General features: G+C 46.7%; 2 protein-coding genes across 2 annotated transcripts; one reads left to right on the forward strand and one right to left on the reverse strand.

Annotated features, from left to right (window-relative positions):
* Positions 1 to 1,348: 1,348 nt before the first annotated feature.
* On the reverse strand, positions 1,349 to 1,988 carry NDUFB2 (NADH:ubiquinone oxidoreductase subunit B2). Its single transcript, XM_040593906.1, has 3 exons — positions 1,859 to 1,988; positions 1,630 to 1,774; positions 1,349 to 1,555 (listed from the first exon to the last, which is right to left on the reverse strand). Exons 1-3 carry the CDS (start codon positions 1,927 to 1,929, stop codon positions 1,481 to 1,483), a joined length of 291 nt encoding a protein of 96 aa, XP_040449840.1. The 5' UTR covers positions 1,930 to 1,988; the 3' UTR covers positions 1,349 to 1,480.
* Positions 1,989 to 2,519: 531 nt separating this feature from the next.
* LOC121089146 lies at positions 2,520 to 13,707 on the forward strand. Its single transcript, XM_040596105.1, has 10 exons — positions 2,520 to 3,059; positions 4,981 to 5,072; positions 5,252 to 5,423; positions 6,639 to 6,867; positions 7,458 to 8,014; positions 8,915 to 9,056; positions 10,205 to 10,449; positions 12,041 to 12,204; positions 12,890 to 13,133; positions 13,459 to 13,707. The coding sequence occupies exons 1-10, from the start codon at positions 2,907 to 2,909 to the stop codon at positions 13,642 to 13,644; spliced, it is 2,184 nt and encodes a 727-aa protein (XP_040452039.1). The 5' UTR covers positions 2,520 to 2,906; the 3' UTR covers positions 13,645 to 13,707.
* The last annotated feature ends 313 nt before the right edge of the window (positions 13,708 to 14,020 follow it).

The following is a 14,020-nucleotide window of genomic DNA, read 5'->3' on the forward strand; positions in this document are numbered from 1 at the left end:
TCAACTCCTCTCCATGAAGTTCCAGAGGTGGTTCAGGGGTGGGAAAAAATGTACTTTGTTGTTGCTTTAGAATACAACTCTGTGAAGGAAAAAGGGGGGCAGGGGGGAGAGCCCCAAAACCAACCAACCCTGGAATGCCTAGAGTAACTGATCTTCCTTACGCTGGACTGCTACCTCCTGAAATGCTGTGCATAGCACCGAGGCACTTTTACCTTTGCAGAGGGTTTTGATTCGCAAGGATTATTCTGAGCTTTGGTAATACCCAAGGGCAATTCCCCCTGGGAAAAGCTGGTCTTGAGTTCTCTTCAGGGTAACTTCCCCTCCTTCTATGACAGCTGTTACATGGGCTGGTTTCTGGTGAGAAGATCTCAGTGAAACGTCTTGTAAGTTAGCTTCTCTGTGTTTCTAACATGGACAAGTTTTATTTCCCCCCACCATTTTAATGGCTATTTGGCAGAGCTTTGACAGGATTCTTCCATGAATCCACAGTAGGTAAGCTTTAAATAACTGAACATGGACAGATCACCTTATTTCTTCGGGGGCAGCACCTCATGTATTGCGAAAACATTACAGAAGCTTATGTGGATTCAAGTACCCCACCTCTAAAGCAGCAATGTTCATTCTCCAGAAATCCTACAGCACTCAAAATACAACTTAGAGTTTGTTTACAGTTAATGTTTATTGAAATTAGGACTGAGGAGCTAAAGCTTTGGTTCCAGGGGCCTGCAAGTAGCAGAAAGAATCCCGAAAACATTTTCACCTATTCTTTTTCCCCCACCACTGCCAAGAGCATGGGCAGGACCTCCCCGACACAGCGCCCATGCTGCCCTCAGCAGTGGTGGTTGAAGCTGTTGGTTTTAGAGCCATAATGTGAACACAGCAGCTTAAGAGACAGGGTAATGAAACAGGAACCAGCAAAAGCCTCAATTCTTTAAGGGGACAACGGCACAGGTCTCTCGGACACAGCGGGAATGTGTCCTCAGGGTTTGCTAATGCTGGGTCTACAGCACAGCAAAGAAAGTAGTTTCGAACTGGCAGCAGTTAAGCTACAACTCACCAAAAAGTAGTTACACTGCAGGCTCATACTCCCAAAACTAGACTACCTGGACTCCAGCACTCAGCTACTCAAGAGCAGGTGAAGGCGGTAACAGCACAAACACCTGCGTTCTGTACAGCAGAGAACTGGGCCATTTACCTTTGGAAGTGCAGAAGTAATTGCTGGAAGACGGACACTTCTGACAGTACCGCGTGAGGGCGGCCAGCGAGCAGGGCCAGGCACGATGCCCCGGCCCTGCATCCCAGCCGGGGCCTTCGGAGCCAAGTTAAAACACGACCCGGACCGCGTGCGGACTGGTGACTGTTTATTGCCGTGTAACGCAAAGCCCGGCCTGGCCGCGCTCCCGGGGGCCGGGGCCTGCGCCGGGAGCGGGGGGCAGAGCCGTTCCGCTGTGCCGCCGGCAGCGCCCGCACCCGCAGGCGCCTATTCCGCGTCGTCCGGAGGGATCCCCAGCTCCTCGTCCGTCCAGGCCGAAGGGTCGGGGTAGGGGAAGTGGCCCTGGGAGAGAGGCACGGTCACAGCCCGGCCGCGGCCCCGGCCCTGCCCCCCCGCCCGCCGCCTGCCGGCCTCACCAGCACCATGTCCGAGCTGTGCCAGAAGTGCCAGAGGATCCAGAACCACATGAAGCCGCTGAGGACCTCGCCCCGGATCACCTGCGCCCGCGTCAGCTCCGGGAACTGCCGGTACCGCGGCTGGATGTGCACCTCGCCGCCCGCGCTGCAACGAACGCGCCGCCGCCGTGTCACTCCCGGCCCCCGGCCCGGCCCTCGCCCGCCCCTGCCCCTCGCCCGCCCCACTCACTGCCGCAGCCCGGTCGCGCCGCTCCCGGTCCGCAGCAGCCGCCCCGCCGACCGCCCCAGCGACGCCAGCATGACGGCCGCCCTGCCGCCCCCCCCGCTCCCGCAATGTCACCCCTGCCGCCTCCCAACAACAGCCGCGGCGATTGGCCCGCCCCGGCGCCTACCAACTCCGGGCTGCGGAGGGGCGAAGGGGCCGCAGGAGGGAGCGCCCCTCTGTGGCTGCGAGGGCAGCCCTGCCCCCCGCCTCCCCCGGCACTTGGGAGCGGCGGGACCGCACCAATGCCCCGGCGGGGAGCTCCTCGTGAGCCTCAAAAGTTGGCGTCACCCGCGGAGGGCGTACAGGAGGGAGTGGGCCGCCTCCCGAGCCAAGCCGCTCGTTTGGGAACGGGGGCGAAGGCGACGTCGGCTGCTCATGTTTAGGGAAGGGGGTAAAGAAATAAGCTGCCCCTCTGCTCTCCCTTAGGCGGCCCGCGTGGTCCAGCCCACCTGATTGCCTGGCAACGGGGCACGCGCGCGGTGTGGCCGGAGCCGTCCGGGCTGCGTCCCCCCGCCATGGCGGCGCCGCGCCGCGGGCGTTCCTGGAGGAGCAGCTGGTGCGGAGCCTCGTCCTGCTGCAACGTTGTGGCGTCCCTGGCTAGGCGAGGCGGGCGGGGGGCGGGAGGGCGCCAGCCGGGGGGGCCAGGCGAGGCCCCGCTGCAGGCCGGCCGCCGCACAGGCAGTGCAGCGGCGGACACACAAATGCCCAATAAAGAATGTCACGCCTGTCCCACCCTCTCCACAAACTTCCCAGGTTAGCAAGGACCTGCACGTGTGAGTGAGCTTTTCTTCTTCCTTCTCCCCGCCGCAGGTGGCGGAGCGCTGCAGCTGCCCAGGCAGGCGTTCGCCCCGGGAGCGTCGCTGCAGCGGCAGCCGGGTCCGGTCCCTGTGGCTTGGGAATGGCACGAAAGCTGGAGCGGCTGGGCTGTGGCGTTTGAAGACCCAGCCTGCCAGTCGGTGCCTCTGATCACTGACTCCCAGAGTAAGAGTCAGAGGAAACCTGCCAACTTCTTATGGAGAACGAGTCATATCCAGTACATGTTGCGTGTCTTCTGAGAGATTCAGGTGCTCATGAAAGAAACATGCAAAACATAATGGAGAAAGCAGCCAAGCAATCGGGGGGGTCCTTTCAAGCAATCAGACTCCTCCCTACTGCTCCTGGAAAGGTATGCCGCTAATATAAAATTAGTGCACACTCATCAGTTCCTCCTGAATCTTTATGGGATGACACTTCAAAAGCAGAAATGGGGAAGAGTTTCTGTGACCCTCTGGAAGAGTAACCTTGTTTAGCCTGGCAGCTAGTGAACAAAGCAGTCTGTAGATGAAGATTTAAAATAGGTTTGGCATCTCTGTGACAGGCTGTACCTGACATCCTGAGCTGGAATAAGGGAAAACACCCTTTAATTGTATGTTACTTGTACCTTAAATCTCTGCTTGTGAAGAAAGACAGCACTTCACATAGCCCCTGAGCAAAAGGCATCATTGCCAACACTTGGAGTCAAATTTGAGTATGTCTCGGTCTAGCTCCATTTACTTTTGCAGGGAAAAGCTTGCCCTGTAAAGCGATTTTATTGAACTTCACAGACCAGCACTTGAAAAGAAGTGTTTCTGACAGGTAAAAGTGAAGATCCCGAAGGAAAAAACAAATGCCTTGCTTTGATTTTACATTTCTTAGCTAGGTAACTGTACAGCTTTGCTTACAGTGTATCCCGATTCACAGACTTCAGTGTTGGTTTACTCTTAGGTGAGGGTGGTCAAATTCTGTATTTTAAATAAATAACAAAATCTTCTGAATCTGTTAACATCCCAAACATATGACATCGTCAGCTGAAACAGAGAGTGTTTGCTTGTCTACCCTGTGGATGCCCTTGTAGTTAAGGGATTTTAAGTTTCCTGCTCTTCTGAGTCTCGTAACAGCCCTAATGCATTTTCAGCAACAGTTCACAGAGAATAGCAGCAAACCATTCAACCGCTGTTTTTACTTAACACATGATTAATGCAACATGAGTTTATCTTTTTCCACAAAAGCTTAACACTTTAATATAAGGTTCATAGTTTTGTTGTCGACTCCACCTCCCAACTCCCTTGCATTTTGTCTTTCTCCCTTGTAGTCCCTGGCATATTGTTCCCCATGGCATTTTCTCAGATATTTCACATTTTCCATCCTACTCAGGCCAGATGGCTCCACTGCTGGCTTTGACCTGCAGAGGCAATTTTGTCTTCCTAGGCTCAATCCCCACCTTCATTCTTCCTTGATTTCAGATCATTTCGTTGACCTTACAGCTCTTGCTTGCCTGGGGATTTTGGAAAGCTGCGTAAGAAGCAGGGTACAAGAAGGAATACACACATGACCACTGGCTGACCATAAGCTACTGTTTGAGAGTCACAGGGAGACAGACTGGGAGGAAGCCAGCAGGGTTGATATGCCTGCATCATCACTGAGCACCTGCACCTGGGGATGCGAGAGGCAGCTCCAGAACCCCTACCCTGTTTCCATTCTGCTTCTCCATTCTCCAAGCTGTGCCTTGTCCTGAGAAACTGGTGTATTTTCCAGGTTCAAAGCTCTTTACTAAAATCAGTTAACTAAAAGGCATAAGAATTAGTAAGAAAGTAAAACTGTTCTGAAGAATCACACACCTAGTGCCTCCTACATGGTAGTATAAAATGATGATAGGATCAGAGATGGACTAAAATGGATATCTACTATAGCTGTATGTATACTTGAAATGACCCATTGTCTTTTGAACAACATATCCCACCACAACCGAAGAAACATCGCTATACCTGCTACATATCTAGCAGCTGAATAGAGAGCAGCAGAAGCACAAGGGGTTTTTTTTATCATATAGTTCTTGTATTTTGTTTTTTTAATATTTCTTTCCAAGCTTGATTTCTTAAAACCATTTGTGATGAGCTTACAGATAAACAGCATATTATCGCAAGATATGATGGAAGATTTAAAACAAAGAAAGATGTAATATACTGGAAAGTAAATTTAAATTTTATAAATAATATTCCTGTTTAAGGATTTAATTGTTCAAAAATCATGCTTATCTTCTGCTTCCATCTCCACCTTTCCCCCTCCAGGGAAGCTCCAGGTCTAACTTATATGCCCAGTGTTGTCACACAGCTAATAAAGATCCCTGTGGCTCTCTGCTGCCAAGATGTCCAGTAACAGAGTAAGTTCAAAATCTATAGGTGAGTCACTGGAAATGCAGAGAAGAAAAGAGCTAGGAAACAAAGGCAGTTATTGTGTGGTGGGGCGGGTGTCACATGTGGATTTAGTTTCCGTTGCAGCAAGTTGCAGAAGTTCTGTTGCCAAGGTCTTCATTACTTCTTGTATTTTTGTTTTCCACAGCTTTCCTGTTTGTGCATGGAACCCAGATTCCCTTTGTATGCCCTTGATATCCTTAGCAAAAAGGAATTTCATTGATTCATCCCCAGAGGCTTCTAGTCTCGTGAGGGGGGCTCGTGTGTTGGCAAGGAGAGAAGCTGATGGCCATTACTACCTGGGCCACATTGCCCAAGAGGTAACAGTAGCTGTTTATTGGGAACTGTGCTGTAAGAGGATCTGTGTGTCTTTTCCCTGTTCTTCCCATGCCTCGTCAGTCCCATGCCCTTGCTGTGGGGTGGCTCTCCTGTGAGACAGTGCACTTCATAACCGCTGTTGTCTCCCCACATCCCATTTCATCTGTTTCCTGAGGATGACTGGCTGTTTACTGTGAGCAAAAGCAGCCTGGAACGCGATCCATTTTAGTAGTTATAGTAGGCTGTCATTCAGAGACAATCAAACAAAACAAGTCCCTTATCCCTATTGTCTACTTCTGCGCAGTCTAGCGGCAAAGTTAATTAGCTAAAAAGCATAATAGTAATCCAAAATGTCTGCCTCCAGGGACCACCTCCTCCTTACCAAACTCAGAGCTTTCCTTGTCCTCTTCCCTCTATGCGTCTGGGATTTGTGAGATGATTTTGAATGCCAGACAGAAAATCCAGCCCCTGCAGGCTTTCTTTAAAAATCCAGTTCATTTTGCAGTTTGCAAGTTAGTTAAATAAATAGTGATGCCAGTATAGGTGAGGACGGCTGTAAGCTCCAGTGCGGGATGGAACAGATCAGGACAGCTAAAAGCATAAGTGACATTAGCTGACGGCATTGTTTGTGTAAGTGCACTCATAGAGCTGAAGAGAAGGCTGAGATTTCAGTAGAATCATAGAATAATTTAGGTTGGAAAAGACCTTTGATGTTATCAAGTTCAACCATTAACCCAGGACTGCCAAGTCTACCACGAAGCCATGTTGTTAAGCAATAGAGCTTCCCCCACATCCATTGCTGAAGGCTTAAAATAAAACATTTAAACTCATGACAGTTTCCACATTTTACTAGTTTGTTATCATTTTGATTACTATGTAACAAACTGCATCATACATAGCAATTTTTTTGGGCTACTCTTTTTCTGATGTGAGGTTTTCCTGGTAAAGTTCTGCCTTAGGGTACTAATTGTGTTCATACTAAAATCTAAGTCCATAATGAAAGGAAGGGAAAGGCTGTCAGCCCCGTAAGCCCCGCTTTTCAATTACTTGTAAAATCCAATATGGACACAGTGAGAAACCTGGTAGAAGAGGAAAGCTGCATTCCCAGATCACGTTCTGCTTCCTGGGATTTCTGCCACTTCCTTCTTAGCATTTATGTTTGGCTGTTAATTGGACCCAGATGTCTGTCTTGCAAACCACATGTTTTACTTTTGTAGGCCTCCAGGGAACGCTTTTTAATTGAGTTTGACAAAAGCCGCAGTCTGAAAGGCAAGGTACAGCTCTGCTTGCAGGAAACGCCTCTCTACGACATTCTCCACTATGACGATGCCAGGCAACAGCCTCTTGCTCCGGGAGACAGGGTCTTGGCACCATGGGAGGCTAGAGCTGAACGTTTTGGCCCAGGCACTGTGCTAAAGGTTATGGAGAACAAGGAGGCACATTTAGGTACGGGTATTGGTATTCTTAATAGTCCTAGACTTGCCACAGTTGCTGGTCACTGTAGAGAAAAGAGGACAGTCTCAGTCATGGAGGATTCACCACTTGCTGCCTGGGCTCTCTTCATGATCTTTATTTGTTGTTGGCACTAAGCCTGTGTTTTTAAGTGCTAGAATTAAGAATTAGTGCACCTCACAAAATCAGCCTTTGCTTTGTTCTGTGAGCGGAAAATTCCTAAAAAGATGGGGGGGGGGAGGGGGGGGGGAACATCCTCCCAACGCAAGGAAAAAAATGTTCCTGGCCCTCATGAGTATTCACCTGCCTATTGTTAGTCTGGTGTCCAGCTTTTGCAGGGCAAAATCCTGGCTCGCTGTGACAAGCAAGAATTCTGCTATCTGCTGTGTCTTCGTAGGAAGTTCAAAAGGAGGTCAAATTTTAAACCTATAAAGAAAAAGTCATGGAAGTTGTTACATAACTGTCTGAAACATAAGCTGTTACTTTTATCTCCTGCTTTCTAAGAGATAAATCACACAGGTTAACATGCTAATACATTCTTTGCCTTTTTTTTTTTTTTTTTTTTCCCCTCCTAATATGCACAGCATACAACAGAAGGGTAGTGCTTGTGAATTTCTGGAATGGGCAGACTAAGGAGGTGTCTTCTGACCAAGCTCTGCAGATTCCTCTGCCCTTAAGTGAACGCATCATCCTAGAACTGCAGATGCCTCTAGCAGCCAGGCAGATGTTGGTAGAGTCAAGCTTGGATTACCCATATGTTGTGACACCGGGTTATAGAGCCTCAGGCCATTACAGACAAGGTCACTCAGACCTGGACTGCTGGTCAAGGGGTCTGTATTTGACTCAGCCATGTGCTAAGTGCAGTTGTAGGTGTACCTTGCTTCCCCATTGCTGCCTTGCAGCCTGGGAACACACATGCAAAATGCAGCAGGAAGACGCCTTCATCCCAGGAACGAGCCTGACTAAAGAAGAGCTCAGCAAGAAAATAGAAGAGCAACTGTCTGAAATGAGGATTTCATCTCCAGAAAGTGTTTCCAGAGAGGAAGAGAAAAAGGAAGATAAGAGATTGAAGACAGAAGATGTTCCAAAATATGTTCAGTCTTGTTTGGAAGAGGACAATGAGCTTACAGAACCTAAGAAGGTAAAAAGTGCTTCACCCTGGCTCTTCTGTTAACATGTGGTCTGCTATTTGTATAATGTCTGCTTCGTTACCTCAGGTTTTCTGCTCTTGGTGCCAAAAAATTACTGGAGGTTTTGGGCCTGGCTCTTAGGTATGCCTGCTAAAGAATGGAGAGACGTTGCTCTGTGCTGTCTTTCTGATCTTTTGACTGGGGAAAGAGCTAGAAGTTGTCATAGGAGCAGACTCCTAGTACCTCTTCCATGGATGCAGAATATGAAAGTGTTGCGTAGCCCAGTTCCTCTACATCTTACCTCTGCGTGAAGGAGATAGAGGCAGGAAAAAGTGTCAGACAGAAGACTTTAGACCAGATATGGATTACAGTAAGGATTGCTCCATATCAAGGCAGTCCCTCGCATAATTCTGTTAAGATATTTCGCCACCCTCTTAAAGGCGTCATCTCTCGCAGTCAAAGACCAAAAGAAGCTTTTGTGATCCTCGGTAGTTGATTTACTGCTTGTGAGCAGGGTACTGGATGAGGATCAGAAAGGTGGAGGTTAATGTGCACCAGATACTGCCAGGCTTTTTTCCATTGGCCTGCAAGTGTTAGAATCCTGATTTCTGGCATGTGCCAGAAAGGTGACTGTCTTTCAACCAGAGCTCCTCTGGCCTGATCTCTTTTGTACCAGCTTGGACCCTTCCAGGCAGACGTACTGCCAGTTTTAGGTCATTTGAAGATGCAGAGAAACCCTCAAAGTGATCAGAAATTACTCTACTTAAGAGTTGTTTCTTTAGTAAAGAACTCCCCCAGAGTTGTTATTCTTTCTTAAACTTCAGTTGCAACTTATCTTACAATGTAAATTCATGAAACTAACCTTTTCCTTATCAGATCTGGATTACGATTGCGTTTCTTGTTATTTCTAGAGTCCTCAGAGAGAGATTGCTCACACTATGGTTGATGCTGCTGTCAACACAGATAGCTGGTTAGTGGAGGTAGTCCACAAGGAAGAAGCAGACAGCAGACAACAAGATGCTCAAACCGAGGTTAATTTTAAACACCAGCAAGGTATTAAAATTGTAGCTCTTCTATCCAAACATAACACTTGTCACACAGTATCAGTGCTGCAGGCCATCATGTCTAAAATCTGTTGCCATAGTTCTTGATGTTTCAAAAGAAGACACCATAATGCCATGCTGTGAATGTAGTCACCATTACATAGTATTATATGTAGGTATTAATGGTAGTATGGCTTGAGAAGTTGAAGTTTCTCAAGGTGAAAATATTTTCAGAGGCATTGAGGGCTTGGGGCTTTTACAGCTACTGCAGTAGCAGCTTTTGGGTTTTCTTAACCTTCCTTGTAATGCTCACTATAAATATTATTTTTTATACAATTTCCTTACTTTAAAAAACAATCTGTAGCATTAACTATGACTGCCTATACCAGAAAGATCTCACTGGGACTGTTCTGCGAAACACTCCTTCTCTTACCTGTGCTGAAATTGATTGCTTTATAATGTCATTGAGTAAACTTTTGTTCCCTTATGATCCAAAAGGGGATGGATCATGATTTTAATCAAATTGTTGCTGTTCTCATTTAAGTTATTTTGTGAGAATTACAGACATTTAAGTGATGACTCTGAAAGCCTAAAGCTTTCTCTGTTACTGCTTTGCTCTGTGTCACTGCCAGTAGAGGGAGAATGAAAAGTGCAACAGGAGTGCACATTTCCTCCCAGCTGGTGTTCCAGCATCATTCCACGCAACAACTGCCACTCAGGTCCATGCTGTCTTTAGCAGAAAGGTGCAAGCAAACTCTGCTCATGTTCTCAGTTACCCAAAAGCTCTGCTAACACAGTGTTGTGCCCGAGCTAATTTCTCCTGTCTCTTGTCTCAGAGCATTGGCAGAAACAGCTTATGTCTGTCTGCGAAATACCACATAAACAATCCCTTAGCCGAGGTAGCTGTAAGTACAGTCGGTGATCTTGTGTTACTAGGCAAAACTCTTGCTTGATTGCAACGGCAGGCTTATTTTTTGAAAGCTGGGGCATGTTTTATGGAGACTAAAAATGTCCCACTTCCTCAGAGAACAATGTTATAAAAGTCATGTTTGAATATTTTTTATATGAGAAAACCTTTTTTTTTTAAAAAAAAAAAAAAGTGTTCTTTTTATAAGCTGCCTATAACCTCTTATGTCCCTGCCCTGATTTATTTGAAAGGTCTTTTTGAGTCCAGAGCAACAGAAGCTCCAATCCAGCATTCCCAAAGGAGCTCTTCCCTCGGAACCAGTGCTTTGGTTCCTTTCAGGCGCCAAAGCTTCTTTGACCAAGTGAATCAATCACTAGAGAAAGACAGCCTGACCATCAAATCAGCTCTACGTGCACAGAGACCACTCAGTGCCTCCAATGTGCAAACTAGGAGATCCACAAATCCTCTAAATCTTTTAAAAGACAAAAGCATTACAGTAAGTATTTGGTCCAAACTAGATTTAGCTATTAGGATCAAACAATTTGTTTATGTCATGTGAGAATATACTCTCCTTTGATCTCTTTCTCAAAGGTTTTTACTGCAACAAAAATTATGACTATGTAGAATAATGGCTATGCATAAATAGAAACATAAGGTTTCCACTTGAGAATCAGTGTTGTACAGGAACAAGGGCACTTCTAGTATTTGAGCTCATCATTTTTTATAAGAGTTTTTTATTTTAGATCTAATCTTCTATAAATAAACCTCTCAGCCAGCTCTATTAGATAGCAAAAAATCTACTCCTCTTTTACAGATAATTGAAAGCTAAAAAAGAGAAAGTCTAGGTAGTCAGCTGAATCCCATAGCAGAGTGCCTGTCAGGGCTGGGGTGGAACTTCAAGTCTCCTGATCCTTAGGCTGGTCCTTTACTTGCTGGAAAACAACATTTGTTCACTTTCCACCTATAAAACACCTTTGATTCATTTTTTTGATCTCTCCCTCTGTATGTCATTAAACATAAACCACCCACAAGGTACAGTTTTCGCAAAGAGTCGCAATACATTGGAGAACAAAGGTGTTTACCATTCCTAGGAAGCCATACAGATCAATAGGTTAAGAGAAATCAGTCAAAATGCTACACGAGACCGGCAGGGATTATTTGAAGGTCCCACAGTGTTTTCCAGCTTGTGGTATTAGAGGTGTCCTCAGGAAAGAACTGGAAGGAGACATTCTGTTTGCAGAGCAGTTAATGGCAGGAACATGCTAATTGCAGATGGGGGGAACAGGAGAAGGGAGAATGCATTTGAGAGAGGAAAATGTTTTGTGGAAACTCTGTTCCAGCCCCTAACAGCTCTAGCAATGTACACTGGAATGCATGTCTGAGTTTTGGTGATGTTTCCCTGCTCCTTCCCTCATACAGGGCACTGCAAGTACAAAAGCAGTAAGGATTTCACTATGGCTGTGAAAAGAAGCCTTGTAGGTGCTCCTTCATCTCTTTACACAGCACACTGCCCTAAAAAGTGCAAATTAGGAACACTGCCCAGCACAGAAATGCAGCTGCTATTGAAGAAAACAAAGACTGCTTGACCGTGGGTAGAGATCTCTGACAACAGTTAGTGGAGAGTTAGTATGCCTGCACAGAACTCCAGGAAGATTTTGTGTTTGGCCAGGAGGAGGCAGATATTTCTCGTAAAATCTCACAATCAATCTGTAATACCATATGTGGTCAGAACCTGTATTTTCTATCCAATCCAGAAGCTGACTTTACAAAGACTGGAAGTTTTAAGCATTGGCTCAACACCAGAACAACCAGAACAACACAGCCTACTGACCTATAAAGAGCTCTAAAAACTGGATTTTCAGGCACTCCTTTGTTGGTTAAGCCTAATATTTTGTACAGGTTTTAGCATCACACTCAGCATGTGCACAGATGGGAAGTGACGCTATAACGTTCATGAGCCAGTGTGGCTTCCAGAGCTCAAGAGTGACATTAGAAGACTAAGTTGTTCTGGTTTTGTAGGTTTACAGTTTACATTAGAAAAATATACTGATGAGATTAAGGGTTCCGTTTGGGTTTTTTTCTCTTAGAAATCAATCCTTAATGGTGCATCTCAGGAGAGACGGAAAGAGATGGACTTCAACAGAGCCGAGATGGAGCACAAAAGGTGGCAAGGGGAACATAGGCAGCTGAAGAAGAAGCAGCAGCAAGAGGCAGATGGCATTCGACGCCAGCTGCGCAGGGGCAACCAGAGGTGATACCTGGGAGCTAACTGTTTTTTGTAGTAGATGTCGGAAGGCTGGTAATGTCTACTCCCTGGTGCTCTCATTCAGTCTCTGAACATCACATGTTGTGCCTTACGCTAGTCTCTGCAGAGCGGTCACAGTGGTTTACTAATGGGAATAAAATTGATCTTGATGTATGGGCAAGTACCCACATGGACCTTTAGCATTACCTCCAAGGGCAAATTCCCTTCAGTCTTGTCCTCAGACCCAAAGTCCTTATGCCTCCCAAATCTCTTTTCCCTGGCCCTGGCCCCACAGTCCACTGAAGCTTAGCAGGTCCTTGCCCCCTTGCCCTACCCACCCCCTTCTGTTGGCCCTGTGGCTCTACCACTGACACACATCACACCCAGCTGTCCAGATCAGCCCTACAGCCTGCCTGGATAATCCAGTTCCCTGGTTCCTGGTCTCCAGGGCCACACTAGGTGATGTAGTCAGGTGAACAGATGACTGCAGTTAGCTGACATCAGGCACCAGCTTATTTGGGGTTTTTGCCACCTCTGTTTAGGACACAGGTTTAACCGTCATAACCTAAGAAAGAGTACTGGAATATTGAGTGCAGATCACCAGGATATCTGCTTTGTGTCTTATGCACTGTCTTTTTCATTTTTTGCTCTTTCGTTCTGAGAAATTTGAGAAATTTTGTTTTGGAAACAGGCAGAAGTTGTGTCAGAGAACATTGCAAGGGCTGGAGAAACAGCTGGAGCACAAAGACAGGGCTTTGCAGCACATGGCACTGCTCCAGGCTGCTGGGGCAGAGAGGAGCAGGAAGGAATCCTTCTTGCTAGAGAAGAGGAAGGCAAGTCAGAGGCTACAGTTCTTGAAGACACAGCGTTTGCAGAGAGAGGAGTTGCAGGCAGAACACAATGAAAGGAGCTTTGAACAAGAGAAAGAAAGGCTGGTAAGGGCAATTCCAGAAATGTTTTTCCTGACTACCATGTTTGCAGCACTGGCACCATCCAGAGTATTTGTCTTTCACCTGATTTATATCCAATATAAGTATATCATTCAGAAATAAATAAACAAAGGGTAACATTTTTTGACACATGTATAAAGAATGAAAGATGGGAAGTAAAATTCTCCTTCTCTGCCATAGGAGTACTTCTGCATGCAAGGAATGAACTTCCATAGATTATACCAATTTCTGACTTCTGCCAATGATAACTGCAGAAGAAATTCAGCATGAAAGCTGGCTGTACTATTGTAATGTCTTTCTTTGTATGTAGGATTTTCTCAGGAGCAGAATGCAGTCACGGCAGGAAATGTTGGAACAAGTATTACGGGAGCAGGACAGGCACCAAGCTGCCAAAGGGGGAGTGTTCCAGAGCAGAGACCATTCACAGCAGAAGATGAAAAAAGGTGGCCAAAACCTCTGTGACCTCCAGCAGTACCTCAGAGAACAGAATCTTTAATGCTGCAGGCATCAGTGCTAGCGTAAGGAAGCTGCAGAGTGGGTAAGCAGGCCCTTGAGCAGTTCACAGTCAGTGTGCTGGAGCTTGGGTGCTTGAATGCAGTTGTGACCAGTGGAATTATGATTCCTGGAGAGGTCTTTAATCTCCCTTTCATTGCAGGCAGAGTGCATTTTCACTGCTCTGTCCTTTACAAGCCTTTCTTTCTGGAGTTACTGCTCTAGTCCACCTCTGTCAAATTGTTCTTCCAACTTAAGCATGTGCAGTGACCCATCCGACAGACCCAATTCGGCGAGCGAGCAAGAGCTGCTTTGGTATTTAATAGGAGACAAAGCCACGGTGCCAGCTTTTTGCTCCAAAGGCATCTGGAGGGGGCTGG

Source organism: Falco naumanni, chromosome 5 (assembly GCF_017639655.2).
Source record: "Falco naumanni isolate bFalNau1 chromosome 5, bFalNau1.pat, whole genome shotgun sequence".
In the NCBI taxonomy this organism is placed as follows: domain Eukaryota; kingdom Metazoa; phylum Chordata; class Aves; order Falconiformes; family Falconidae; genus Falco; species Falco naumanni.

Coding starts and splice junctions, on each gene's coding strand:
- NDUFB2 (XM_040593906.1), bottom strand. CDS start 1,929: ATGCTGGCGTCGCTGGGGCGGTCGGCGGGGCGGCTGCTGCGGACCGGG. Junction 1,775..1,858: donor GGCGCGACCGGGCTGCGGCA/GTGAGTGGGGCG, acceptor CGTTCGTTGCAG/CGCGGGCGGCGAGGTGCACA. Junction 1,556..1,629: donor ACAGCTCGGACATGGTGCTG/GTGAGGCCGGCA, acceptor CCTCTCTCCCAG/GGCCACTTCCCCTACCCCGA.
- LOC121089146 (XM_040596105.1), top strand. CDS start 2,907: ATGGAGAACGAGTCATATCCAGTACATGTTGCGTGTCTTCTGAGAGAT. Junction 5,073..5,251: donor CCAAGATGTCCAGTAACAGA/GTAAGTTCAAAA, acceptor TGTTTTCCACAG/CTTTCCTGTTTGTGCATGGA. Junction 13,134..13,458: donor AACAAGAGAAAGAAAGGCTG/GTAAGGGCAATT, acceptor CTTTGTATGTAG/GATTTTCTCAGGAGCAGAAT.